This window comes from Elgaria multicarinata, chromosome 7 (assembly GCF_023053635.1).
Source record: "Elgaria multicarinata webbii isolate HBS135686 ecotype San Diego chromosome 7, rElgMul1.1.pri, whole genome shotgun sequence".
NCBI classification, from domain to species: Eukaryota; Metazoa; Chordata; class Lepidosauria; order Squamata; family Anguidae; genus Elgaria; species Elgaria multicarinata.
In genome coordinates this window covers 4,020,912-4,047,641 of record NC_086177.1, presented here as the reverse complement: position 1 = coordinate 4,047,641, position 26,730 = coordinate 4,020,912, and the positions used below count along the sequence as shown (strand labels likewise).

At 44.8% G+C, this 26,730-nt stretch overlaps 1 protein-coding gene across 1 annotated transcript in view; it reads left to right on the top strand.

The window, feature by feature from the left end:
* SLC4A9 (solute carrier family 4 member 9) overlaps positions 1-26,730 on the top strand; it is a 76,714-nt gene that overhangs the window by 27,274 nt on the left and 22,710 nt on the right. The window contains exons 12-18 of the mRNA XM_063130134.1: positions 1,431-1,486; positions 3,555-3,749; positions 6,213-6,326; positions 18,942-19,103; positions 22,875-23,053; positions 23,288-23,360; positions 23,946-24,014. Coding sequence (XP_062986204.1) covers positions 1,431-1,486; positions 3,555-3,749; positions 6,213-6,326; positions 18,942-19,103; positions 22,875-23,053; positions 23,288-23,360; positions 23,946-24,014 — 848 coding nt within the window. The remainder of the gene's footprint in view (positions 1-1,430; positions 1,487-3,554; positions 3,750-6,212; positions 6,327-18,941; positions 19,104-22,874; positions 23,054-23,287; positions 23,361-23,945; positions 24,015-26,730) is intronic.

The window sequence follows — 26,730 nt, the reverse complement described above, 5'->3', positions numbered from 1 at the left end:
TGGAGATGGGCAGCCTCCTCCTCACTGTCCTGGAGCACCAGCGATCCATTTGTATTTGCATTTTTTACTATTTATTCATGCGAAGCCCCCCCGAGTTCGTTGGAGGCACGGAAGCAGTCCAGCAGCCGTTCCACTCACTGTACTGCTCCCTTCCCCTGCCCTCCAGGCGACCAATCACAGTTTGCCATTGGCAAGGGACACACCTCTGGCGCAAAGCCGGAGGATGGCGACAGATGGATGCGGGTCTGTGCCTCCCTGGCATGAAAAAGTCGAGGGAACTGCCCAACTTTTTAAAAGCAGAGCTTTGGGGTTTTGCCCCTGGATGGCTTCGCAATGGCGTCTGCTTCATCTAGATGACCTGCCGCTACTGTGGATCCACCCCAGGGCAAACCCCTCGTCGAGACAGGCCCCTACAGAAGCTCTGCAAACAGTGCTATTTTATTATTTACTCGTTACGATATTGATACTTCCTGCACACACACATCACTTTTTGACCCTATCATCTCCAAAACAGCTTATAACATAACATAACACAACACAACACAACAACTGTCCAGTATAAAAGCAGCACAATAAAATTTATATAACAACAAATCTAGAGTAAAAAATCACCAATGCCACCAATGCCTGGAGAACCTAGCACACCACACGTTGCAAGTTTTAATTCCTAAATGCCAAACGCCAGTTTTTTTAGGTGGCATCAAGAAACCTAATGTGGGTACTTTCAAATATAGCTGGAGAGAGAGAGAGAAATTCAAATTCTGCTGCAGCTGAGAAGATCCTGTCCCAAGTAGCCCCAGCACCACCACCACCACCACCATTTCATTTCTGATGGCAGGAGCACCTGGAGCACAACCACAGCAGCTGATTGTCACTGTGTTTTCTCTAAGGCAACTGATCTGGTCTTGCAGTGGTCCTTGTAAGTAGTGCAGACCAATGCAGGCTAAAGCAACCCCACATCTGACCTGTGTTGTTAACTGCAAGTGCTGAAAGGGCTCTCCTTTAAGAGAAGCTCTGCTGGGCCCAGGCAGTCCATATGGGTCTGCAGTCAGCAGCACAGAAAAGCAGGGACCTGCTGAATTTGATCCAGTCATGTCAAAACACAATAATTTGGGCATTTTGTATTCAGGTACAGTGAATTTAAGAACAGCCCAGCCTCCAGATTGCACTCCCCCACCCACCCCCCGCTTTGCTCCCTTGAATGAGAAAAAACCCTGCTGCAGACCTGTGTTTTAGAGATCTGCCAGGAAACTGTATATAACCCTGTTATGTTGCCAACACTGTGTGGAGCCTGAATGAGCAATCAAGGTTCCACCCACCACACATCTGGGACATTCTTCAACTTGATTTCTTGCCCCCTCCAATCTTTGAGCTATCTGAACAATGGTCCAAGATAAGAACTGAAGTCTTGGCTCAACTGTTTCTTGCAGGCAATTCCTCTCTTCTGAACCAGACACTGTTTCCTAACTTAAGCAGTTTTGGAGAGGTAAGAAATGAAACCCCGGCCATTGGTTACGATGTGAATGAAAGGGAACCAAGGGTGTCTCCAGACAGAGGGGTCCTGGTGCTAGCAAGCAGAAGGCATTGTGCAGCAACCCCATCTTTTCTGCAGTAAGAAAAAACACAGAAGAAGTGGTGGGAAAACATGGGAGGGCTCAGAGAGGGAGGTGATGGAATCGGAACCCCCTGTAAAGATCCGTGAGTAAGGCAGGGGATCACAGATTAAAACCCTCATCTGGGAGCACTTCTAGAACTTGGGGTGCTCCCAGATGAACCTGGTGAAATTTCCTTTTCATCATAACAGTTAAAGCTGCAGGTGCCCTGCCCTCTTTTAAATCTGGTCACTCTAGTATAGCTCCTGCACCTTTAACTGTGGTGATGAAGAGGGAATTTCACCAGGTTCCCCATATATACAAATGACACCTGCTGAAATTCCCTTTTCTATGCAACTGTTAAAGATACAGGAGCCCTGTCCCCCTTCTCATAGGGTCACCCTACATATATAGTATTTTAAACCAAGAAAAACAAAATGGAAATACTCTGGCCAGGATGGTTGCCACAGGGCGTAATCTAATCACAATGGGATCTTCTTGGGGTGTTGCACTCAGGGGTGGGAAAGTGTTTATGCAACACCTTGGGGGTATGAAACTCTTTGACTTGGTGCATTCACATAGGGTGACCCTATGAAAAGGAGGACAGGGCTCCTGTATCTTTAACAGTTGCATAGAAAAGGGAATTTCAGCAGGTGCCATTTGTATATATGGAGAACCTTGTGAAGTTCCCTCTTCATCACAACAGTTAAAGCTGCAGGAGCTGTACTAGGATGACAAGATTTAAAAGAGGGCAGGGCACCTGCAGCTTTAAGTGTTGTGATGAAGAGGGAATTTCATCAGGTTCCCCATATATACAAATGACACCTGCTGAAATTTCCTTTTCAATATAACTGTTAAAGATGCAGGAGCCCCGTCCTCCTTTTCATATGGTCACCCTAATTCACACCTAACTCCTGATTGATTGAAGTGCTTCGATTTCTACTATGGGGCACTTCTTTTTGTGAGCCAATTAGGTTATATCACTGAATCCTGTCCTCAGTAAGTGACCAAAAGTTCATGACCAATGAGGCAAACACTTGCTGGACCTTTTTTCCCATTTTGTGAACCGCCCAGAGAGCTTCAGCTATTTGGGGGGGGGGGGGGGAATAAAAATGTAATAAATAAATAAATAAATAAATAAATAAATAAATAAATAAATTTCAGCAGGAGTGCAAGCCCTCCATGCTGGCCCTTCTGCATGGGGCAAGGCTGAACCTCTTAAGCAACCTCCAGTAGTACCAAAGGCTACTGGGGTGAAGTGTCTCCCAGGCTCTTACACCCAGCCTCCTGTCAATAACTCTCAACCCCCTTTCCCCTAACCCACCCTAACTGCAGTCTGTCAATCTTCTTGCAGGGGAGAGGCGCACACAGTAGCTCTGCATGCTGTGTGTTCTCCTCCTTCTAGTGTGGCACGGTAGGTGTCTTTGCACCCAGTTTGCCTCTGAGGTTCTGGGGAGCAGATAGCACCAGGGAGAGAATCCTCCAGAGAGAGAAGAAGGAATGGAAGGGTGGGGTGTGTGCATGAACAGCAATGCAGTGCTTCCCTCATTTCCTCCTCATGGGCATATATGCCTCATCTCTGACAAAAAGGTGGAGGGGGTTGCAGTGTACTGAAAGCCTTGGCATCACCCAGAAGCAAAGACACGAATTGGCTCCTTAAATATACAATTTATGAGACCTGGGCAGGATCTACACTACTGCTTATAACGGTTTATAATGGTTATGACAACTGTTCAGGCCCAGGACACATTAGATATACCATTTTCATACCGTTTTTAAAGTGTTATATCCTGCTTGGTGTAGATCGGGCCCTGGAGAAATTCCACAAACTGTCTTTCCCTCCTCCACCTTGGCTGATGGCACATCCTTCTTTCACACTGCAGGCTGTGCTCCGTTGCCTGCCTTAATGCAGACAGTGCGTTCTTGCTCATCTGACCGAGGCAGCGCCTTTCTTCTCCACAGCCCTTGGATCTGGAGCCTGGGAACTGGTCCCTGCTGACCAAGAAGCAATGTGTGCAACTCGGAGGCCGCCTGGTGGGCAACAGCTGCAGTTACGTGCCTGACATCACTTTCATGTCTTCCATTCTGTTTCTGGGGACGTTTCTCTGCTCTATGGCCCTGAAGAACTTTAAATCAAGCCGCTATTTCCCCACAGTTGTGAGTATCAACCATCTCCCACCCATTCTCTAACTATGATGGGAACTGGTTTTCATTTTGGGGTTGGTTGGTTAGTTGGTTGGTTATAATCATTTAATAGTTTATTGTTATGAGGCAGCTTGTGGGAGGAGAAAAGTAATTTGCACGCCCACCCCGCCTGCTGCTGCTGCTGCCGCTGCCTAATCCCCTGCTTGCCCCGTCCCTCTCCTCAGGTTCTTCCTCATGACTCACCAGTCACCATCCGTCTTCAGTCTCTGGCCCCTGCCCACCCCGCCTCACCTCTTTTCCTCTCATCTTTCATCCTGGAGCAGAAGGCCCAGCAATTATCAATAAAAGAGGGCAGGAAGACCCAGGGCACTGCCGCACCCCATGGATTCTTGTAGCCACAGCCTCCCACAAAATCCTCTGAGCTGATAGAGCCCGGGGAAAGGGGATATTTTGTGTGTGTACGCCCAGCAATCTCTTTCCCCTGCAAATCGATTGGTGCCTTTTTGCTTTTCTTTTCAAGGTATTCCCCAGCAGCATGCAGGCAAGAAACATACACAACATCACTCTTTCTTTCACTTTCACAATTAAGTGCTGCATTTTCACTGTTTGAAAAAAACTTATTGAAAGTGTTGGTTAGACACAGAAGTGAAAGTGGAGGGTCACAATATTGTTCAAAGAACCCATAAGCAACCATGAGTAGGGAAGGGTAAGCGCATGATAAATGCCTCATGTAGAAAATCCCTCTGTTGGGCAAAGGCACACTGGACCTTTGTATGAATTCATACTTATACTCCATTACATGTGAATAACTGCAGATGTGTATAGATCGAGTCTGTGTACATAGTTTGTTACGTGTGAATAACTTATGTGTATACACATCAACACTGTGTATACATGTACACAGATCATACATGTGTTAAATGTCATGTGTGAACACCCCTGTTCTCGCAGCCTATCCTACAGCACTGGGTTTATTTATTTATCACATTTTTATACCGCCCAATAGCCGAAGCTCTCTGGGCAGTTCACAAAAATTAAAACCATGGAGAGCATAATAAAACAACTCACAATCTAAAAACAGAAATACAAAATACAGTATAAAAAGTAAACAGGGAGAGGATGTGAAATGTAAGCCACCTTGAAGAGTTTCCATGAGAAAGAAAGGTGGCATAGAAAATGTAAATTTTAGAAGCAGTTTAATGTATAGATACCTGACAATTGGCCATGCTGGCTGCAACTTAGGGGAGTTGTAGTCCAAAACACCTGGAGGGCACCAGATTGGGGAAGGCTGCTCTAAGGCTTGTGCTTCATAAATTAGGACAGGACAATGTGGGGCATCGTTGCTGGCCCTCAGCACTCCATGCTCCCCATCTGGATTTGGGCCTGAAAGACCAAGGAGAAGTGTGGGTCCAGGGAGGGTAAATTGTAACCAAGCACAATCTGTGACATTGCACGGTCTGTGAAGGCATTGGCCTTAGCTTCCAGTTTCCTGATTTTGTGGAGTATGAGCCCACATGAGATGGGTTTAACTCTTAAACTGGCAGGGATTTTGTAATTGAATATTAGATGAAGTGTCTCCCAGAATGTGAAAAGCTTCTAGGGAAGAGAAGGCACAAACACACACACACCGCCCCCAGCTCAAGCTAGGACACGTAGCTGAGTGCCAAACTACACCCTCCAATCAAATGAAAAGTGGAAATTCTGTTCGCTCCTCCCTCGCCCCCACCCCTGCCACCTAAATGTGACTTTGGATGTGCTTGTCCTGGTGGCCCACGGCGAGAGTGAGAGCTGTCAATCAAATGTCCTGCCTTAGATAGAGTGCTGGGTCATCACTTAGAAGCCCTGTTTGCCTAAGACTCATCACTCTTGGTTATTTATTTAGAGGCACAGGGAAGGGCAACCGCACAATAAGAGCACATTGTTACTCATGTCAAACATCTATTTTACATTTATTTAAAAGATTTGCATCCCTCCTTTCACACATTTTTATCCTCATAATAACACACATTAAAAAAACCTAAAAAATATGCATTGTTGAAATGAATTTAGACATCTTTCTTCAAGGCAGGATATATTTGCTGCTACAATCCCTTCCTGTGCCCACTTACATCCCATTGGGGTAGATGGTATAGCTGTCTACCCCACTGGCCCAAGAGGTCTGGCTCCTGGGTTTGCAGCTTAAGCTCTATTAAGCCCCCACCGCAAGTTCTTCCAAAGTCCACCCTCCTCTCTCACACAGATATACAGGAAGTATAATTTCATGTCATGATTTATAGAAATGAAGAAGGAAAGCCTTGCACCAAATCTTTCATGATATAAATGTTTTATCCCTGACTGTTCTGAATGTTGTCGGTTTTAACCACCCACGGTTTATTTGAGATGGAGACCCTAATTGCAAAAGTTTATATTTGTGTGTATAGACTTTATTTTTCAAAGCTTATGCCATTATTATTTTTCTTCCGTGTGGTTTCTTAGCTGAGGAGGCTAGTGGGCGATTTCTCCATTATCCTGACTATTCTCATCTTCTGTGGAATTGATGCTACCCTTGGATTAGAGACCCCCAAGCTCATCGTGCCCAGAGAGTTCAAGGTGAGACTGGCCAGGATCAGGCCACAGAGTTACTGTGATAAGTGCAGAATGGGTACAATTGATGGACCAGGTTGCATACATTTTGGTGGAATTTTAAGGATGTAAGAGGTATAAGCAATGACGCCCTCTGGAAATAGCACTTTGTTCAAATGTCCTTAAAGGCTGCACTTGTGTAGCCCCTTCTACAACAAATGTGATGTTTCGGTGGGGGAGTTGAAACTAGGATGAGGAGGGGCAGGTTGCAATTACCACAGAGGCGAATAAATCAATATTATCACAGAGGTGAATAAATCAATATTTAACAATATTTACTTAATTTAAGAATGTTTGGTGAATAATAACATTAAGAAAACGATTAACAGAGCTATGAACCAAATATGTTCAGTTTCAAGCCACAGTGTTATTGTCGCTGGACCAACAATAGTTGCTCATCCTACTTCTCTCGTCCTTGGAAGCTTGTCCTTGTGCGGAGGTGCAGTTTTCGTTGAACTGTCTTCTTTCCCCACCACACTGCTCCTTTCTTCTCCTCTTTTCTCCGCCTTTATTCTCTTTCTGCCTCCTCTTCTTCCTGTAAATGTGATCCTTTTTAACCTCAGAACGTACACCAAATGGGTCTGGGAAACCCTGGTGAGGAACTAGTGCTAATCCATAAAGACAGACATTTAATCCCAACTAACAAGCATCACCACAGACAAGACTGTAAATAAGAATCTATTTATTGTAAAAAAAATTGCAAACTTAAACAAGTGGCATGATGGTTTTATAAGTATTCTCTCTCTCTCTCTCTCTCTCTCTCTCTCTCTCTCTCTCTCTCTCTCTGTGGTTACAAGAACAGAGAATGCAACAAAAATATAAGATTAATTAAAAGAATTGCAGTTGCCAAAGCTGGCATGACAAATTTCCATTGCTTCTAACATTGTTATGACTTCTCCTTATCCACTCCTGTTTACTACTTGCGGTTTAAAGCTAAACTAAACTAAAACAAAACTAAACATACTTGTTAACTCTCCCTGTTCCTCCTCCTGTACATTACTTGGATATAACAGGTACACTAAAGCATTGCTAAGTTCCTCTAGGCATGCGAAGAATAAAAGTCGAAGTTAGAATGAAAGAGAAAATCCAAGACTTGGAAATAATTTTAAATTCAATCTTCAGAAATAACTCCAAGTCCCAAGCTCAGAAATATTCTAAGTCTTAAAATCTATAAATATTCCAAGTCCCAACTTCAGAAAATATTCTTAAATCCCAAAGTCTAAAAGCTTAAAGAGATTCATAGTTACCCAGATCCTTGTGTCTGTTAATCCAAAAATCAGGTGAAGTAGAAGAAAAAGGAAAAATAAAAATAAAATCAAGCCCTGCAGGCTTTGCTACCTGTGCTTTTATACACTTGTTCTGGCCAAAGGTGGGCCCCCCAATGAATAGGGTTGCCATACGTCCCGGAAAACCGGGAATGTCCCGATTTCCAGGAGATTCTGAAATGTCCCAACTGGCTGGGCAAGAATCCTGGATTCCTGGTCCAGCTGGCCGGAGAAATTCTGACCTCCAAAGTGCTGCCTTGAGCCTGTTCCGTGGAGCAGCAGCAGCAGAGAAAAAGATGCATCAATCTGGCGCTTTTTCCAGAGCATCACCACTCCTCCACAGGCTCAAGTCACTCACCGTGACTCACCTTATTGCGCCTGTGGATGCATAGAAGAGAAACAACAGCGAGGAAAGGAGCACGTGCTCTCCTCAGGCTACCTGAGTCCCATGCAATGCAAAGGAGTTTGGTGCGCTTGGCTGGTTGTGGTCAGACCTTTAGGGTAAGCGCGGGACAGAGCTGCTGGGTTATTTGTGGGGGAAGAAAGAGAGTTTTGTGGGGGACATGAGGGAGTGAGTGAGGGGGGGACGAGGGGGTGAAGGAGGGAGGGGAGAAAGGAAAGTCACTCCCCAAAAAATTGCCCTTCAAAAATCTACCTCCTTGGAAGTAAGTTGCTGTGAATTTAAGATGTCTGGTTTTACAGTTGTTGATGTTTTAATTGAAAAATTGGGCTTTCCCTAGGCCTTTATATATTGCTCAGTTTTTTTAAAAAATCCTAAACCCCTCCACACACACAAAATTGTCCCGGTTTTGTGGATTCAGAATATGGCAACCCTACTAGAGTGACCATATTTGGGAAACCAAAAAAGAGGACACCTAGTGTGTTTGTGGGGAAGCAGCTTTCTGAGTCCTGCAGAAAGTATGTTACTCCCCCGCCACCTTAAAGAACCCGATTGGAGTGGAGGAGGGGAAAGGATTTCATTCTGCACCACCACCATCCACTCCAATTGGGGCCTTTTCTATAATGTCCACGAATGACCCACTTTCCCCTTTAAGACCTCAATTGGAGCTCAGGGTGGGGGAATGATGTGCCTCAAGAAAGCATGTCATTCCCTCCTGCCATGCTAATGGCAGCCTTAAAGAGGAAGGTGTGTCATTCCAGGACATTATTGAAAATTATAGAAAATCCCCCCTGACACCATGGAAAGAACAAAAACCAGGACAAATCCGGGAAAATCCTGACAGTTGGTCACCCTAAACCCTACGCCAACATCTCACGTGTTATACGCATGTGTTTTTGGGAACATCTCTGGTATTACTATTAACAGGTTAATTTGAAGTTCACTAAAACATGGCTGCCATATGGGCGTAATATCTTGATTGACGTATTTCTGTCTGGTACATTTTCTTTGAATTCACGTTCCTCTTTGGACATATTTGGGTCATATCCGCCCAAACGGATATGACCCAAATGGGGTTGGACTCGATGGCCTTGTAGGCCCCTTCCAACTCTGCTATTCTATGATTCAAACACCTCCTCCCAAGTGTCATGTGTGCTCAGGGCTTTGACTCCCCCCGTCCAACTAGCCTCAAGTAAGGACATTTTCTTATCAGCAGGTTTACAGCACGAGACATCAAAACAGTCCTTTTCCTTCTCCTACTGGGTGTCTGAGCATGCTCAGTGCCTTGTTCAGCTTGCTCACACACTGCTAATACATTGTGGCCTTGGACAAGCTCTGTGAAGCTGCTTGTAAAGTCAATTGCGTGTTTGTTTGTTTTCTTTCTTCAAAGACAGTCCTGCCAGACTTAGCTAGAGTCTTATTTAATGGCATAAAATCAATTAGCATAGAATCAAGGTCTTCATGCCCATGGCTCAGGGGTCTGGAATATACATCTGGGGATCTTTCAGATGAGTCTGGGGTCTTTTAGGGGGTCTTCTTGTAAATCTCCCCCAAACCCTCACTCAGGTCATCCCACCATTCCAGATCAAATTCTTCATGCAGCATAATTTAATCCTTTTAGCACCAGATTAACATTTCCTTTTTTCCAAAATGGCCTCCTCTCTCGCCCTCCTCTGTTGAATGCTCCTACCACTTAACTAAGTCTACATTCCAAGGCATTACACAAATACTATCCTTCTGGTTTCAGAAGACTGAGCGATAATGCACGCTGGGGATTGTAGTTTCTTAAAGATTGGTTCAAAGTAAGGGTATCCTACGATGGACTTTTTCACTTAGATCCAGTTCGCACATCACAACTGCAATTGCAAGAATGGGTGAAGTACATAAGGTACCCATTCACTGTTTACACTTTCAATTATCTTGTGATGCCCAAACCTGGAAATTCTGGGTTGTTTATGGGTTAAACAACCCAAAATTAACCTAACAACAATCCATGGGCTTACTCTGGGTTGTTTGACCCATAAACAATCCAGAGTTTCCGGGTTCTCACATCACAAAACAATCCAGGCACAGGACATTTCTGGGTTGTTAATTAGAAGTGTAAACTATAAGCAAGCAACTCAAGTGTTCTGCTCATCCCAGCAATTCCTGTGTTAAGAATCCCAGGAATTGCAACCATGGTGTGGGAACCTGGTCATTCCTTGGGCTCTGCAGAAGTGATTTGTATGTCATCTATGCTTTCTTGATTGCAGTAAGTGAAATGAGAAATCAAGTACTATGGTGAAACTTCTAGGTCTCTAGTACAACATGTACCATTCTTAAAAGATTAGTATCCGCTCCAGTGGATAAGTGTGAGTGTCTCTGTGCTATTCAGTGGGCAACTTTTAATTGGTGCAGGAAGAACTTGTTTTCTCCATCTGGGCAGGACTGTAGTAATATACACTGTATTGCTCCCAGTGGTTAGGGGCAGTTTGTGGGACGGTTGCTCATTTGGTTCTTTCGTGAGGGAATTGACTGATGACCCACACACTGCCTCTCTCAAGTGCCTCATATGTAGTAGTGCGTTAAGTGTTCCATTTACATGATCTCAATAAATCTTTTACGCATCCTGTAAAGTAGGTCAGTATTATTAGCCACATACAGTGGAAGCCATCGCTGTGTAGCACACCTGGAGCCCTGTTCATTTCAGGAAGCAGAGGGTGGGGCAGGAGAGATGATAGGATTATGGAGAAATGGCTGAGAGAAGCCAAAGCTTTCTGCATCAGGGAATTTAACGCTCTCTGGTTTAGGAGCTGGCAAAACCACCTATGCAACACTCCCAAAGAATGTCAGGCTGCACGCCCTTGCCTAGTTTTACTCCCTTGTCTGGGTCTACTCACCTGTGTAACAAGAAAGCTCTCTCCTTTCCTTCTTTTTCTAGAAGTTCCGAGGCCTAGCAGGTTCCCCTGTCCATCTCCACCCATTGTCATCAGTAAGAAAATAGAGAGGCTCCACTCAGCTCCAAGCAGGGATCCAGTCCTTGCATACACTATAGATAACGTATTGGCTGGTCAGGAGAAGTAAAGGTGCTGTCTTTTTTCTTTTCTTTTTTACAGGTCTCTTCCTGGGCTTTTAACAGCCATCTCACACATAGAAATTGAGCAAGTGAAGCTTTTCATGGCATGGAAATTTAATGATGGGGAAAGAAGCAACAGTTTAATTCTCCTGAGTCAGGTTGCTGTTAAAGGCAAAGGGGCAGGATCAGTCCCAGGAGGCAGCATACTAACCAACCAGGCTCATTGTTTTGACTCTTGAAGTCGGCCAGGCCTCCATGGGGACTTGAGGCAGCTCCTCTAAAACCAGTGGTGGTTGTGAAGGGGAAGGGTAGCCTCCGATTGAACTTGCAGAGGGCGAGTTCTTGCAAGCGCTGCACATCGTCAGCAGTTAATAAAGGCGGCCTACACACATACCAAAACAAAAACCCAAACCCAAGAGTTGCAGAACATTATTTCCCTTTGGGATGGCTCCAGCTTTCTCTCATGTTCAGAATGCAGATCAAGGCACAATTCTATGCATGTTTAGACAGAAAAACCGTAGGACTTCTTTCTGTGAAATATGTCTAGGATTGCGCCCTTACAGACATAAGAATTAGCAAGTTGAACATGGATTCAAAGTGATTTCCTTTCCCTCTTGCCCCTCCCCCTTGCTTCAGGCAGTCTGTCTGTTCAGCTATTTGATTTTTAAAATGCTGTTTTATTTAAAATAGCAATAAAAGGTCAATTTGTTTTTCAAAAACACACAATCCACTTTGAAACAGTTGGAAAAGAATGCTCTGGGGAGGGATCACTTTGGGTATCTCTACATTAAGGAAAAACCCGCAGCCTTACCAGGCTTTTCCCCCTTGGATCTTTCTACTACAGGCATCTTTAGATAGTGACCACTTGATTTGTAATTGAAAACTTCCCCTCTGGGCAATGCTCCATAAAGTTCAATGAAAACAGCACCATCTAGAGGTGGAATTAATCCCATTATTATTTTAAAGTATCTCTGTTATATTTTAAAGCAAGATTAGTGGAGGAAAGTATGGGAGATGTCCTGGAGGTTGAGTGGCTAATCATAAGCGTGCAATAAATCACTCATGTAGTGCAGCTGTTTGTTACTGTGTTGGTCTCAGCCAATCAGAGATGAGTACCTTCTCTAGCACATAACTGGTTTCTCCAGGAGAGAGGATGGGACATTTGAATAAATGCAGCAGACTCATCACTCAATTCATGTATATCTGTGTGCATCCGAAGTCTCCTCTATCCCTTTGTTAGGAAGGCTCATCATGCCTGGAGGCAAAAATTCCTCTCCAGAATCATAGAATCATAGAATAGCAGAGTTGGAAGGGGCCTACAAGGCCATCGAGTCCAACCCCCTGCTCAATGCAGGAATCCACCCTAAAGCATCCCTGACAGATGGTTGTCCAGCTGCCTCTTGAATGCCTCTAGTGTGGGAGAGCCCACAACCTCCCTAGGTAGCTGATTCCATTGTCGCACTGCTCTAACAGTCAGGAAGTTTTTCCTGATGTCCAGACGGAATCTGGCTTCCTTTAACTTGAGCCCGTTTTTCCGTGTCCTAGAACTATGAAAGGGTTCTACAAGGCCAAGTTCTACATCTAGGAAATAGAAACCAAAGGCACAGTTACAAGATGGCGGATACTTGGCTCAGCAATACTACAAACGAGAAGGATCTTGGAATTGTTGTAGATCACAAGCTGAATATGAGCCAACAGGGAGATATGGCTGCAAGAAAGGCAAATGCTATTTTGGGCTGCATTAATAGAAGTATAGCTTCCAAATCACGTGAGGTACTGGTTCCTCTCTATTCGGCCCTGGTTAGGCCTCATCTAGAGCATTGCGTCCAGTTCTGGGCTCCACAATTCAAGAAGGATGCAGACAAGCTGGAGCATGTTCAGAGGAGGGCAACCAAGATGATCAGGGGTCTGGAAACAAAGCCCTATGAAGAGAGACTGAAAGAACTGGGCATGTTTAGCCTGGAGAAGAGAAGATGGAGGGGAGACATGATAGCACTCTTCAAATACTTAAAAGGTTGTCCCACAGAGGAGGGCCAGGATCTCTTCTCGATCCTCCCAGAGTGCAGGACACGGAATAACGGGCTCAAGTTAAAGGAAGCCAGATTCCGGCTGGACATCAGGAAAAACTTCCTGAGTGTTAGAGCAGTACGACAATGGAATCAGTTGCCTGGTGAGGTTGTGGGCTCTCCCACACTAGAGGTCTTCAAGAGGCAGCTGGACAACCATCTGTCAGGGATGCTTTAGGGTGGATTCCTGCATTGAGCAGGGGGTTGGACTCGATGGCCTTGTAGGTCCCTTCCAACTCTGCTATTCTATGATACTATGATTCTATATTCATTTATCTTGGAGTATTTTTCTGGGAGTCCTATATTCATTTATCTGGGAGTATTTATTGAACTCAATGGGACTTGTTTCTGTTGGTTTTGGGGGCAATTTTCTTTGGGATTGGGATTTCTGTTTTCTGCACATTGAGGCAGTGTAAATTCAGGAGATATTTGGATAAAAGGAGGGAAAGACCCTTGACCAGAATTGTGATAATGGGCATCCATTCTGGCCTTTCTTTGTATTGCTACTGACCATGGTCATGTTTTCATGGCTAATGAACCAGAGATATAATGACACATTTTTAAATTAGTTTCTCACTGATAAACCAGAAGTTGAAACAAGCCTTTAGTCCATTTTGTTCCATGGCTAGATTTTTCTGTACTTGTCAACTACTTTGTTCAGTGGTGGCAGTGTGCTGAATCTGTGAATATGGATATGTGAAAGGTGATGGGGAAAGAGTGTTAAGTGTTAGGAAAGGTTAGACTATGGTCATCCAGTGAAGGATTTGCAGTCAGCAAAGATTTTTGAGAGAAGGGGAGACTGTATCACACAGAGTATAGCAAAAGCTTCAAAGTACAGCAAAAGCTACAAAAGAAGGAATGAGTGAAGTAAATTTCAGAAACATTGAATGTCTCACTTGTTCTTTATTCCAGTGATTTTAACATTAAGATGTTATGCAGAACAGGTTTGTCTTAGTTGTGTGCTGTGAAATCAGACGTATGACCAAGGCCATGTTTGGGTGGGCATGCCCCCTTGTGGGCTGGGCATGTTGATGGGCACACCCCCTTGGGGCGGCCATACTGTCCTCCTTTTTGGTTTCCAAAATAGTCACTCTACTCATAAGCCATAGGCCAATGATGAGGGATCATGGGAGCTGTAGGCCCAAACATCTGGAGGTCCACAAGTTGCCCAACACGTTCTACACCATAGGTATATGGCCCAATCCTACTCATGGTTATTCAGAAATAAGTCTCACTGTTTGCAATGGAGCTGACGGCCAAGTAGGTGAGATAGGACCGCAGCCGTAGGTTGCTTAAATACTTACTCTCGCTTCCCAGGGGACCCTGGGAACTGTATTTCTGCGAAGGAGGCTAGGAATTTCTAACACACTTCTCAGCTCCTTTAGGGTGACCACATGACCGCATTTGCCCGGATTTGTCCGAGTTTTTGGTGACAAATCCAGGAGGGGGAGGGGAAATCCAGATTTTTCAAATCTTCCCCAGTCAAAGAGCAGCTCTCATGGGAATTAACAAAAATGCTTAAAACTCTGTAATTTTTAAAGATAAAGACATGAAACTTGGCATGATGGTAGCTCTTAGGTAGGGCTTTAGTCATACCGAATTTGAAATAGATCTGTTCATCCATTGATTTTTTAGGAATTTTTTAAAAATTGAGGTTTTAAAATTATTATTTTTAAAAGTGTCATTTTTAAAGATAAAGAGATGAAACTTGGCACCGTGATTGCTCTTAACAAGGACTTTAGCTATGCCAAGTTTGAAACAGATCTGTTCATCCATTGAGTTTTAGGATTTTTAAAAAAGTTTGAAGTTTTAAAATTATTATTTTTAAAAAATGACATTTTTAAAGATAAAGGGCTTAAAGTTGGCACCATGATAGCTCTTAAGGAGAGATTTAGCCATGCCAAGTTTGAATCAGATCTGTTCATCCATTGTTTTTTAAGGATTTTTTAAAAAGTTCAAAGTTTTAAAATAATTGTGTTTTAAAACTGCTGGAGCCATATCCTTCAAACTCAGGTTGTCAAACCTCCTCTTTGGGATGTTGCACATTGAGCAGTTTCAGCCCTTGGCATTAAGGGGATCTCCAGTCTTTAGGTAAGAAGTCCTGGGCAAGCAGGGCACCTTTCCTGTTGCAGATTTGGTATGCAGTTGGGTACCTGGAGCTCAGCAGAGGCAAGGCATCCACAAATCAAAATGTGGGAAAGGAGAGGTCAGTCAAAGCCGCCCACAGGGCAAAACAGAATGGGCCAGAAGCCTTTTTCTCAAATTTCCACATTATGAGCGATGAAGGGTCATCTTTAGAGAAAAACTCTCATGACCAACAGTAAGGTGCCAGTCGAGAGAGAGGCTCTCTTCTTTGCAGTTGCCCTGTTGCTGCGAATGTTGGAACCTGGCACATCATTGCTTTGCTTCGCTACCACTTCCCTTCCACTTCACTTTGAACACTTGTGAGCTAAGCTCTGACTGCACTGCTGGGATGCAATGCAGAACATTTGAAATGCATACCAGAGAAAAATAGATAGATTTGTGGCTTTGGCTGGCTGGCATATCTCTTAGAGACAGAGTTAGACTGAAGCCACAACTCAGAGATGGCTGTAGCTGAGCCCTGAGAGGCGGCTGTACCACACAGAGTCTTTTTAAGAGTGTCTCAGAGTCTAGTTTTGGTGCAGGCAGAGGCGGCTGGTGGGGGAGTTTTTTTTAAAAAAACCAGAGTCACCGGATGCAACCAAGCTATAAGCTGTTGCCCTACCCCCAGCCACAGAGTACAAGTGCACAGCCTGGCTGGACCGTTGGGAGACTTTGGCAGAGAGAGAGAGAGAGAGGGGTGGGTGGGGGATTATTTGAGGCTGGAAATGTTGGCAGGCTGGCATAAGGCAGAGAGAGGCTGAAGGCAACCCAGATGCACCTGTAGCTTGGCCCTGAGGCTGGCTTGCCACGCAGAGTGTTTCAAGAGTGCATCAAAGTGGTGCAGGAGGAGAGAAGGTGGAGGCGGCTGGTGGAAGAGGTTTTTAAAGTATTGGGCAAAAGGTGGGATATGATGATGATGAAAGAGTCACCAGACATGACCAAGCAATAACCTGCAAGAAGCAATATCCCAAGCCACAAGTGTGCAGCCTAGCTGGACCATTGGGAGACTTTGGGGGGGAGAGAGAGAGAGATTGTTTGAGGCTGGAGGCTTTGGTTTGTCTGCAATGACTTAGGCCATAGCTAGACCTAAGGTTTATCCTGGGATCATTCAGGGTTCGCCCCTGCCTGAGCACTGGATCCCCTGTGTGTCACCTAGATGAACAGGTTTGACCCCTGGACGATCCAGGGATAAACCTTAGGTCTAGCTATGGCCTTAGAGTGAGAGACAACAGAGGCTGCACAGACAACCCAGAGACATCTATTGTAACTTAGCCCCATGGTGCTGGCATGAAACGCAGGGCATTAGAGTTGCATGTTTGTGCAGGAAGTAGACAGGAGTTCAAATGGATATGTGAAGTGATGCCAACACACAAGCCTTGAGAAGCTAATGTATATAAGTGAGAAGTGTGAATGGGCAAAGTTGTGTTCACTGCCACAACACCCACCCTAATGTTAGAGTAGAGAAACTTGTGACAATTATACACAAGCTTTCTTTAAAAATTGAAATTTAAAAAAGCCAGCCATCTGGCCGGCCAGTAGCAAACCCTGTTAACAACAACAGCAGCTTGCAATGAGTGAAGATACAGTCAGAAAAGATATTTGAGGGAAGGGGAGAATGTTACACACAGAGTATAGCAAAAGCTTCAAAGTACAGCAAAACCTACAAAAGTAGGAGTGAGTGAAGTTAATTTCAGATACATTGAATCTCTCACTTGTGCTTTATTTCAGTGATTTTAACATTAAGATGTTATGTAGAACAGATTTGTCTTAAATGTGTAGTGTAAAATCAGACATGTGACCAAGGCTATGTTCGGGTGGGCACGCCCCCTTGGTGCTGGACTCGCCCCCTTGGGGGCGACCATGTTGTCCTCCTTTTTGGTTTCCAAAATATGGTCACCCTACCTTCTCACACTATTGTTCTCAGGATTCTTTGCAGAAAGACATGACAATTAAAAAACAAAAAACAAATCCAGGTTTCTAGTGTAAATTTGCTCCCTAGGTCTCCAACAATCTCTCCTCACTAGAACCTGACTACATAAAAGGCTGCCTTGGAACTTCCTGCCTCTTGAGGAACCATGCCGGCAGTATGAAGCACTGCGTTCTCAGAGGGCTAGGATGGGAACCCCAGCTGCCTTGCCCTTGACGGCCTCTGCAGTGGATCTTGGCTGTAGCAAAGAAGAGGCTGGAGACCGATAGAGCCTCTTGGCCTATACCGGCTACAACTGTGGTAACTGAGCAGAAGCCAGGCAGCAGCCATGTCATGGTCCCGCTAAGGGCACAGTCAGTAGCGAAGCGGGAGCCAGTGGGTGGCTCGTGTCCAGGCTTGAGCTGCCCTGCTTCAGGCCTGGGTGTGGGAGGATTAGCAGAGGCTCTGGTGAGAGCAGCATTGCCTGCCTGCCTGCCTGCCTGCCTGCCTAGGGAGAGGCACAGGAGCTCACGGCCTCTCCTTGAAACAAGCAGCACAGAAACAGGCCAGCCAATGTGGGTGAAATGTCAGGGTCGAGAAGAGGTGGGAGCAGCTAGCTAGGGAGAGAAGCAGGGCGAGTGTCCCAGAGAGCTTTGGCTGGACGTCTGTATGCTGCAGTAATCAGCACCAGGCATTTCTCTACCTGGCTTGTAAAAAGCTTGCGTTAATTAAACGCCACGCAAGCAGCATCCCTTGGCAGGGAGAGGAGGACGGCCCTTCATTATAATGAGCCTCATTGCTGAGATGCTAAGCTACATCCCACATACCTGTTTCCCTCGAATTATCCTCTACAGCGCTAAGCTGTTGGCGTTGTTGTTGTTGTTGCTAAATCACACCCCGGGCGGCAGCGCTCCTAAATCCTTTGCAACGGGTTTAAGGGGGGATGTAAAAAACCCCATAAAAAAACAATGGATGACCCAATCCAATTCAAATTTGGTATGCTTAAAGCTCTCTTTAATATCTATTACTGTGCCAATTTTGAAGTCTTTATCTTTAACGCTTATGCAGATATAAGTGTTTGTTTAATTCATATCAAATCCTGGTCCTGCGCCCCAGTGGCCGCTCAGCTGATACGCTCGAAAACTAGTATCAAAATATGGTGAGTCTTTTGCTTTTATAGCACAATTAAGGCAGGATGCATGGGAGTACTTCACAGTCAAAGCAGAGTATAAACTGGAAAACTTCAGAGTCCTTTGCATGCAATTCGCAGTGATTGCACAGTATAACACTGGTTTGATGAAGCTCGCTGAAGCAGAGCTTCAGAGAGGCCTCCTGGCTCAACCTGGGCATAGAGGTGGAGGTGGACTGCCAGAGCCCTGATATCCAAGTTAAGCCAGTGGCACCTTGCAGAGCAGCACTCAGTCATGTATTTCATTCATGTATAGACTTTATACAAAATCAATATATTCATAAAGCAATTCAGTTTTTTTCTCAAGTCCTCAAAACCAGTCAAGAAGCAGTGGAAACGAACTCTTTGATTTAGTCAGCTAGAAAGCTGCACTTCATTCCCAGCCTGTTACTGATGCCTGCTTGGTTAGCTGAGAGTGAAGGTATCTGGGGGAGGAGGAGGAGGACGAGGAGGTGGTGGTGCTGCTGCTGCTGCTGCCACCGGTCCAGGCCACTGAACCCACTGTAGGACATTCTGCTGCTGCCCTTGACCCATAGTGTGCGACACTAACTGTTCCCAATCTCCATTCTCTCTGCAGCCTACAAATCCTACACGAGGCTGGCTTGTGGTTCCGTTTGGAGCAAATCCCTGGTGGGTGTGCTTGGCATCAGCCGTGCCCGCCGTTCTGGTCATCATCCTCATCTTCATGGACCAGCAAATAACAGCTGTCATTCTCAACCGCAAGGAATATAAGCTGCGGGTCAGTGCTGCAGTGTTGAGCTGTGAATGTTGCTTTAGCTCATCGATTGTCCCAATCTGTGATAGAATCATAGATGTGAGAGGAACCAAATGGCTATTAAACCCAAACATCTGCTTCAAAGCAACTTTGAGCCCATGACAACTCACTCCATAGGTTGTATCACCCCAATTCCACCTGCAGCCAGCAACGCCAAAGCTTCATAGAATCATAGAATAGCAGAGTTGGAAGGGGCCTCCAAGGCCATCGAGTCCAGCCCCCTGCTCAATGCAGGAATCCACCCTAAAGCATCCCTGACTATAGGCATTCCAGCTGCCTCTTGAAGGCCTCTAGTGTGGGAGAGCCCACAACCTCCCTAGGTAACTGATTCCATTGTCATACTGCTCTAACAGTCAGGAAGTTTTTCCTGATGTCCAGCTGGAATCTGGCTTCCTCTCATTCTGACCTGACTTCAGGTACCAAAGTTAGAAAAACTGAGGCGCTGGAGCACAGGAGTGCCGCAGGCTGCCCCTCTCCTAGGTCTCAGTGCCGGATGCAGCAGCAAGATGGCATTTTCTGCCTTACCCCTCCCTACACACACTGTCACGACTGCTTTATGCTATTCTCTCTCGCCCAAATTAAAGTGCATTGAGAAAGCCGAGGGTCAGTGTGCAACTCGGTGGCCATTGCTCCTGTGGTTTTCTGAGCTTTACTGCTCCTCGCCTGCAAAGGAAGAGAGTTCAGGTTGAATGCAAAGTGTGTGTGTGTGTGTGTGTGTGTGTGTGTGTGTATGATGGCTAACTTGTAAAAGAGCTTACATGGCATAGAAATGAAGCCTGAGTGCCCTCTCTTGCCATTTCCAAGCTATTTGGTGCAGAAGTAAATCCATTCTTAGCACTTTAAACTCTTGTCTCCAAAGAAAAGGATCAGTCCAAGAATTTCCTTATTTGGAAAAGGAAATTTCACTAAATTTTATGAATGTGTGTGTGTGTGTGAGAGAGAGAGAGATAGAGAGAGAGAGAGAGAAATGTTTAACTTCAGGGCTATAACAGGTGGCTATTTTTAGCCAGTTCCTTCCCCCCTCTGCTCCTTTAACACAGCTTTCCTTCCCTCTCTGTCCCTCTGTCTTATACTGGGTTCTTTCCCTGCTCTCAGTTTTAAGGGGTTCTTTCCCCTCCCTTCCCCCATTATTTTTTCCTAATAAACTCCTATCCCTTTTTATTGGACACTGAAACACCACACATTTGTATTATAAAGCATCACTCCTTACTGTCTGCAGACACCTTGCTTGCTTGATTCAACTTGCTTTTCCAGGGACTTTTTCTTCTTGCCAGTCTCGACTACTTTCGATTTAGCTGTTCTAGATGTGGCACAGGCGGTGGAGCTTTAACATGTTTATCCCTCTAGTGCACTTTATGTAATTTATTAATTTTTAGAATGTTCAGGATTTATAATGATGGAATGCAGTTTGACTTAGCTGGCTTAACTATACCTATCCACATACTACCTTTGCATTATATTAACTAGATTTTATTTATTTATTTATTTATTGCATTTCTATACCTCCCAATAGCCAAAGTTTGTTCTATTCTGAAGCTAATATTTGGTATGTGCGGATTTGCAAATTTAGTGAGCGCATCGTCCTCAAAGAGACCTAAAATTATACAGAGGACCTGAACCAGGGCTGGGCAGACTTCAGGCTTGTCAGATCTATTTTGTTTATTTTTACTAGAACCCTAAGTTCCACCAGTTGGATCCAGGTGCAAAAGACACAGACTTAAAGAACAGGATGCCTCTGAGTACGTTCTGAGCCTAGGAATTTGTTTTCAGCATCAAAACTACAAAACAGTCCTTTCACACAAAAGTGGCTACTCCAAGCTTCCTTCATTGCAGCAGCCTAATTTATATGGTGCTATTTTTGTTGTTACTCCTGTTAAAGATTACGAGTCAGAAGCCCTTTTCTACTCTACTGCAAATCACTCAGAAATCTACCAGTAGATTCTGATCCACTTTCTGCCCATCCCTGACTTAAACAATTCAGCCTTTTGAAGACAGTGGCTGTGATGCTGAGGGGTGGAGTGGGGATACTTTTGCAGCCATCATGCTTGAAAACATTATTTGAAAGAGAAATAAAGCTGAAATCTGAAATTCTCTGGAATCTGAATTCTGTGCTAGGTTCCAGGTTATGCAGAGATACTTCTGCTTTTGTGGAGTTACAGGCAAACCTGTAGGCAGCCCCTGGGAAGACCATGCACCTTGCCTTGGCCAAGTGCAAACCATGGCACAAGCTGGAGGACTGGTAGTATTGCCTCTCTTGGGAATCCGACCCAGCCTTGAAGCAGCTTTTCCCATCCACCAGTATATGCTATTGCAGTAGGGAGTTTGGCAATTGCTCTCCCCCAGGATTCCATGGCTTCATGTGCTAGAAGAACTATCCAATCTCCTCTGTGATAGCAGAAACTGGTTCCTCTGGTTAAACTGAGTGAGGGAGTGCCTGATATTTCTCTGCTGTGTGGCTTCTCACTCTTTCTGGAGTTTACCTGGCTGGGTCTTGCACTGTTTTGTTTTGGTCCCAGTCTCCTGATATAGCTCAGGCACTTCCAGATGGAGTCAGGTGTTAGGTTCAGTGAATCTACAGTACTCCCAAGCCTCCTGCAGACTAAGCCAATCCCTCTGTGGATCATGACTAGGTGAAATAGATGAACAAGGTCAACATGGATGGTCAGCAAAATACCAAAACCAGTAGAAAATGAGCAATATTTGGGTTGCTTCTTGTTCAGCTTGTTCTTGCTGTACAAGATATGGTTCTGGAGGAACAGCCATCTGGAAACATCTATTGAGAAGTAGGAAATCCTTTGCTAAATAGGACCTCCTTTGTTCAACCAGACAGCAGGGCTAAATGCTAAAAGAAGCTGCCAGTGAGGTTAAGTGTTTGCAAGGAAAGGTTGGACAGGCATCTATGAGGAGTGCTTAAGACGAGGTTATCCTATGCCCAACAACTGGGATTAGACAAAGTGTGTTCCCCAAATGGATGATTGAAGGGTTAGCCTGCTGATGGCTGCCTGACCCTCAAGAGAATGCTTAATTGGTAGATAGAGCAAAGGTTCCCAAATCCTACATGAGTCCAATGTACTCTTTTACTACAAGAAGCACAAACCAGCCTTTACACCGTACCACCAAAGGAATTATTATTATTATTATTATTATTATTATTATTATTCACATCAAATACCTTCATTTTTGTTTTTCCCCCATGAGATCAAGTGTTCCCAGATTAGCAAAACCCAGGGTACGGAAAGATGATTCCTAGAGAGAGGGGGAATAAATGTACTATGTATCTTTTCCCTCTTCCAAATCAAATAAGCTACCTTGTCATACAACTTTCTAAAGCACAGGGGCCCTGCTGGAGCAAGAAGGTTAGATATCATATTAATCTCTCCTGTTCTGGAATCCACTCAGTCTCCAGTGCTGTTCAATGTGTCCACTTTGTCGTAGCTCTAGTTTCCTTATTACATGGGGTTATCAGATAGGGATCCCTTTCCCCTCTCCATCCTCAGCTAGCTTCAGGATGGGGCTCTGAAGGAGAGGGAGCCCCAGGGACTGTCCTGCTACCTGTGTCTCCACCCTCCGCCCACTTGAGCTCCAGTAAGCCAACTTATGCAAGTGGAATAAATTATGCAAATTGTAAAATTTATGACAATGTTATTTGCTCCAATATCTGAACCAGAAAATAAGAAATACTGTGTATTCAACCAGACCATGTCTCTGATTGCTAACATTACTGTCCTGTGGCAGAAAGGAGCAGGATTTCACCTGGACTTCTTCTGCGTTTCCCTTCTGATGATTCTTACTTCTATCATGGGCTTGCCCTGGTATGTGTCAGCCACAGTCATCTCTCTGGCTCATTTGGACAGCCTTAAGAAGGAGAGCACCACTTGTGCTCCGGGGGAGCAGCCAGAGTTCCTTGGAATCAGGTATTGTGTGGGGGCCCTTCTTTTTAATGGTCAAAATATGGGTTTTCTGGGTGTTGTTATCAGTCTTCTTCTGTCTTTGTACTATACAATTCCTGGACCTTTAAGACAGGGTGCATTAGTGTCCATCTTCTGTTCTGCTATGTACCTTTTTTCACTGGATCCATTGGGTGGGACTGGCAGGGATGGTTGCCTACTGAAATAAAAAGGTCTAACCAAAAGTGTTCTTGGTTGCAGGGAGCAGAGGGTCACAGGACTGATGGTCTTCATCCTCACAGGGCTGTCCGTGTTCTTGGCACCAGTGCTCAAGGTAATAAAGGCTTTGAACATAGGCAAACACTTCTCCCTATCTGAAATGATTACCTGCACTAGCTAGCATCTGCAGAGATCATAAATATTTGACAGAAGGCAGGTTTAATCTTTTATAATCTAATCATGCCTATAGCTATCATAAGCAAATATCAGCAAGTATTTAGCAAATAAGGATGCTGATGCATTTCTTATTAATTATGCCTTCATCTGAATTCCCAGGTGATCTTTTGGCCTTGCATGCTCCAGTAGCACAGTTGAACTTTAACACAATATATTTTTGGAAAGAACTGGAAGGGGGAAAGAAATAGCCTTTGGCGCTTTTCATGCACTCCCTCCCCGGATCCCTAATTTCAGCTGTATGCTTCCTTTCATTTGAGAAATGAATCCCATTGTGGGGAAAAGGGAATAGACTCCAATCAGCAAGACTGCCAAAATTTCTAGGAATACTACAAGTATTAAAGGAACAGGAGTTGTGTCCTCTTTTGGATCTAATCAACTTAGAGCTGACTTGGATTATAGAATGTAGTCCTAAAAGAAAGGCCAGTGTGAATCATGCTTGTACTCTGGATTTGATTTTCCCTAGTTCATCCCGATGCCTGTGCTGTATGGCATTTTCCTCTACATGGGTGTGGCTGCACTTAGCAGTATTCAGGTGAGTGCAAAACCACAGGAGAAGCAACTTTTGAACTGAGAGGAAAGAGTTTTGCTGGTGTTCACTGGGTTCTAGTTCCATCAATAAGGGTGGTTTATTGAACAGTAGGAAAACAATGGGCATGTTTTCATGTCATGCTAAACAACCCTGGGAAGTTTAAAAGCCACAGTTTGTAGGTGGCTTGTCCATTACTCCCAACATATGATCGCCTGCTTGGCAGCTTCCTGTGGCTTCTTTATCCCTCAGTCCCTCTCAGTCCTCCAGCCCACTGCTGGCATGTATCCAAGGGGGCTTTCGGGCAGAAATCCTCATTTCCTCATTCCCTATGTCAGCATCCGCTCTGCAATTAGTCCACTGGGGTTGCTGGCTGACAAGGGACCTCCCCCATGCCAGCTTTTACATCAGATTGCAAAAAGGAAATAATTTCCACAGCCTTTATAAACACGGAAATGCATTTGCAAGTGTGTGTGTGTGTGTGTGTGTGTGTGTGTGTGTGTGTGCTTTCCCCCCCATGCAGTTGTGTTATTACACACAAGAAAAAGACCATCTGCCTGCCTTCCCCTTATTCCCCTCATGTCAATGTCCTCCATTTCAGCACTTCCCTTACACTGAAGTAAGCACACTTGCAGAAAAGGAATTTGCAAACTTTCTTTCCTCATGCCATGATTTTGCATAAATTTCCCCTCTGTTCTACTGCTCTGCCATGAATGTTGCATAATATTTGCCATCTGGCTCACTGCTCATGCACACCTGACATCTACCAATGAGGAGAGCTGGCCAGGAAGAGTGGAGAAAACCCCTGATGCCCCTTGCAATCTCTCTAGTGCCACTGCCATTCCCTCATCATTTCTGAGCCTCAGGATGGATTTCTCCCCCCCCCCCCAAGGGATCATGAAGAAAGAACACTAGAGAGTGTCCTGAATGTGTCTGCAAGTTTGTTTTTTATTTTCATTCCTACACAAGTGTGCAGTCAGTGCCTGAATCGGAAGTATCTGTCCAGATCTTGAAATCTCTCCATTGACCTGGTTCTCACATCACACTAAGCCAGAATGGGTAGTTATTGAGGGTGGTTGCAGGGTGGCTTAGCATGATGTCTGAACCTGGAGCAGTTTTCTGTCATGGGTTGTTTTTCCATAAACAAGCTACCCTGAGAACCTGTGGCTTGTAACAGGGTTGTTTCGGGTGCCCTGTTCTCAGGGTGGCTTGTTGTGATGCCCAGACCCCGCAGGGCAGTTTTATTGTGGGTTGTCGGGAATGGTTAGTGAGACACCCAACAAGAGCGGCAAAAAATCCTGCCACTCTTTGCAATCTCACTAGTGTCACTGCCATTCTCCCTCATCTCTTCTCAGTGCCCTCCCCTTCAGGATGGATTTTCATTTTTATTTTCACAGAAATCTTGAAGAAAGGACACTGGAGAATCTCCCAAATTCATTTGCAATTTTTAAAATGTTATTTTGGTCTTGCACAAATGTGCAGGAATGTCCTCTGAATGTAGTTTCTATGAATTTTCCATAATTTCCCCCTCCATTTTAGTGCTCTGCCTTAAAATTTGCAGTTTTCTCCTCTGTTTTACTGCTCTGTCTTAAAATTCCCCTTCCATTTTGTTGTTCTGCCATGTAATTTGCATATTTTAGCTATCTGCCTCTCTTGTCTGCCTTGAGCTTTACATGTTTACCAATCCTCCTCACTTGCCTACCATGAAATTTGCATATGTTGACCGATCCACTTCCCTTGTCTGCCTTGTAATTTGCATATCTTTAGCCATCCTGTTCACTGCTCCGTAACCCTTATGTACATCTGACATCTAACAATGGTGACCAGGAGAGGGAAGCAACAAGCACGAAGGCAGGGAGGGGAGCCAAAAGTGGCTGGCAGCTACAGGACAGAAAGTGCTTTAGGGTTGGGTGTTGTTGCTTCAGTAGAATATGAAGCAGCCCCCTCCCCCTTTTAAAGGTACTTGCTAGCAAGGGAAGTGCAGACGTGGAAGATGAAACTGACAAGAACATTGACGCAGGGGGTAATGTTATGTTTGGTTAAATAGCAGAGTGAGGGGAAAGTGTTTGTGAACATGTTCCTGCATTCACAAGGGGTCAGAAACTTAAATCCCTTTGGTGATCTGGTGCAGGAGGGGAGGGGGGATTTCCTCATGAGTCAGCAACACCAGCAGACCAACTGCAGAAAGGGTGCTGACATGGGGAATGAGGATTTCCGCCACAAAGCCCCCTGGGATACGTGCCGGCAACAGCTAGGAGGACTGAGAGGGAGTAAGGAAGAAACAAGCCATGGCAAACTGCCAAGCAGGCAATAATGGATAAGCCACCGTGGCTTATTTTCAGGGTGGCTTAGCGTGACATGCAAACTAGCCCTTGGTTGTTATATACTCTTTTTTTAAGTGTCATTTGTGGGTGTAGAAATGTGCTGTGTTTTAAAAATAAAAAGGGGACAATAGCTCACCTGAAGCCTGAGAAGAGAGGCAAGATCAATGGCTCAGTCAGCATATGATTCACTGTGCAGATCTGTCATTTCAGCTGTGGAGTTGGGTAGAAGCCACGTTCCCCTTGTAGATGAGGATCTATTACGAGCCCCCCTCTTATAGTACCTTTGTCCTCCATCAGTGGTACCGTTATACCTTATAATACCTTTGCTCTCTTCTTATAGTACCTTACCTAATAAGGCTACCTAGTGAGTTAATGGTTGAGTCCAGATCCCAGCTCAC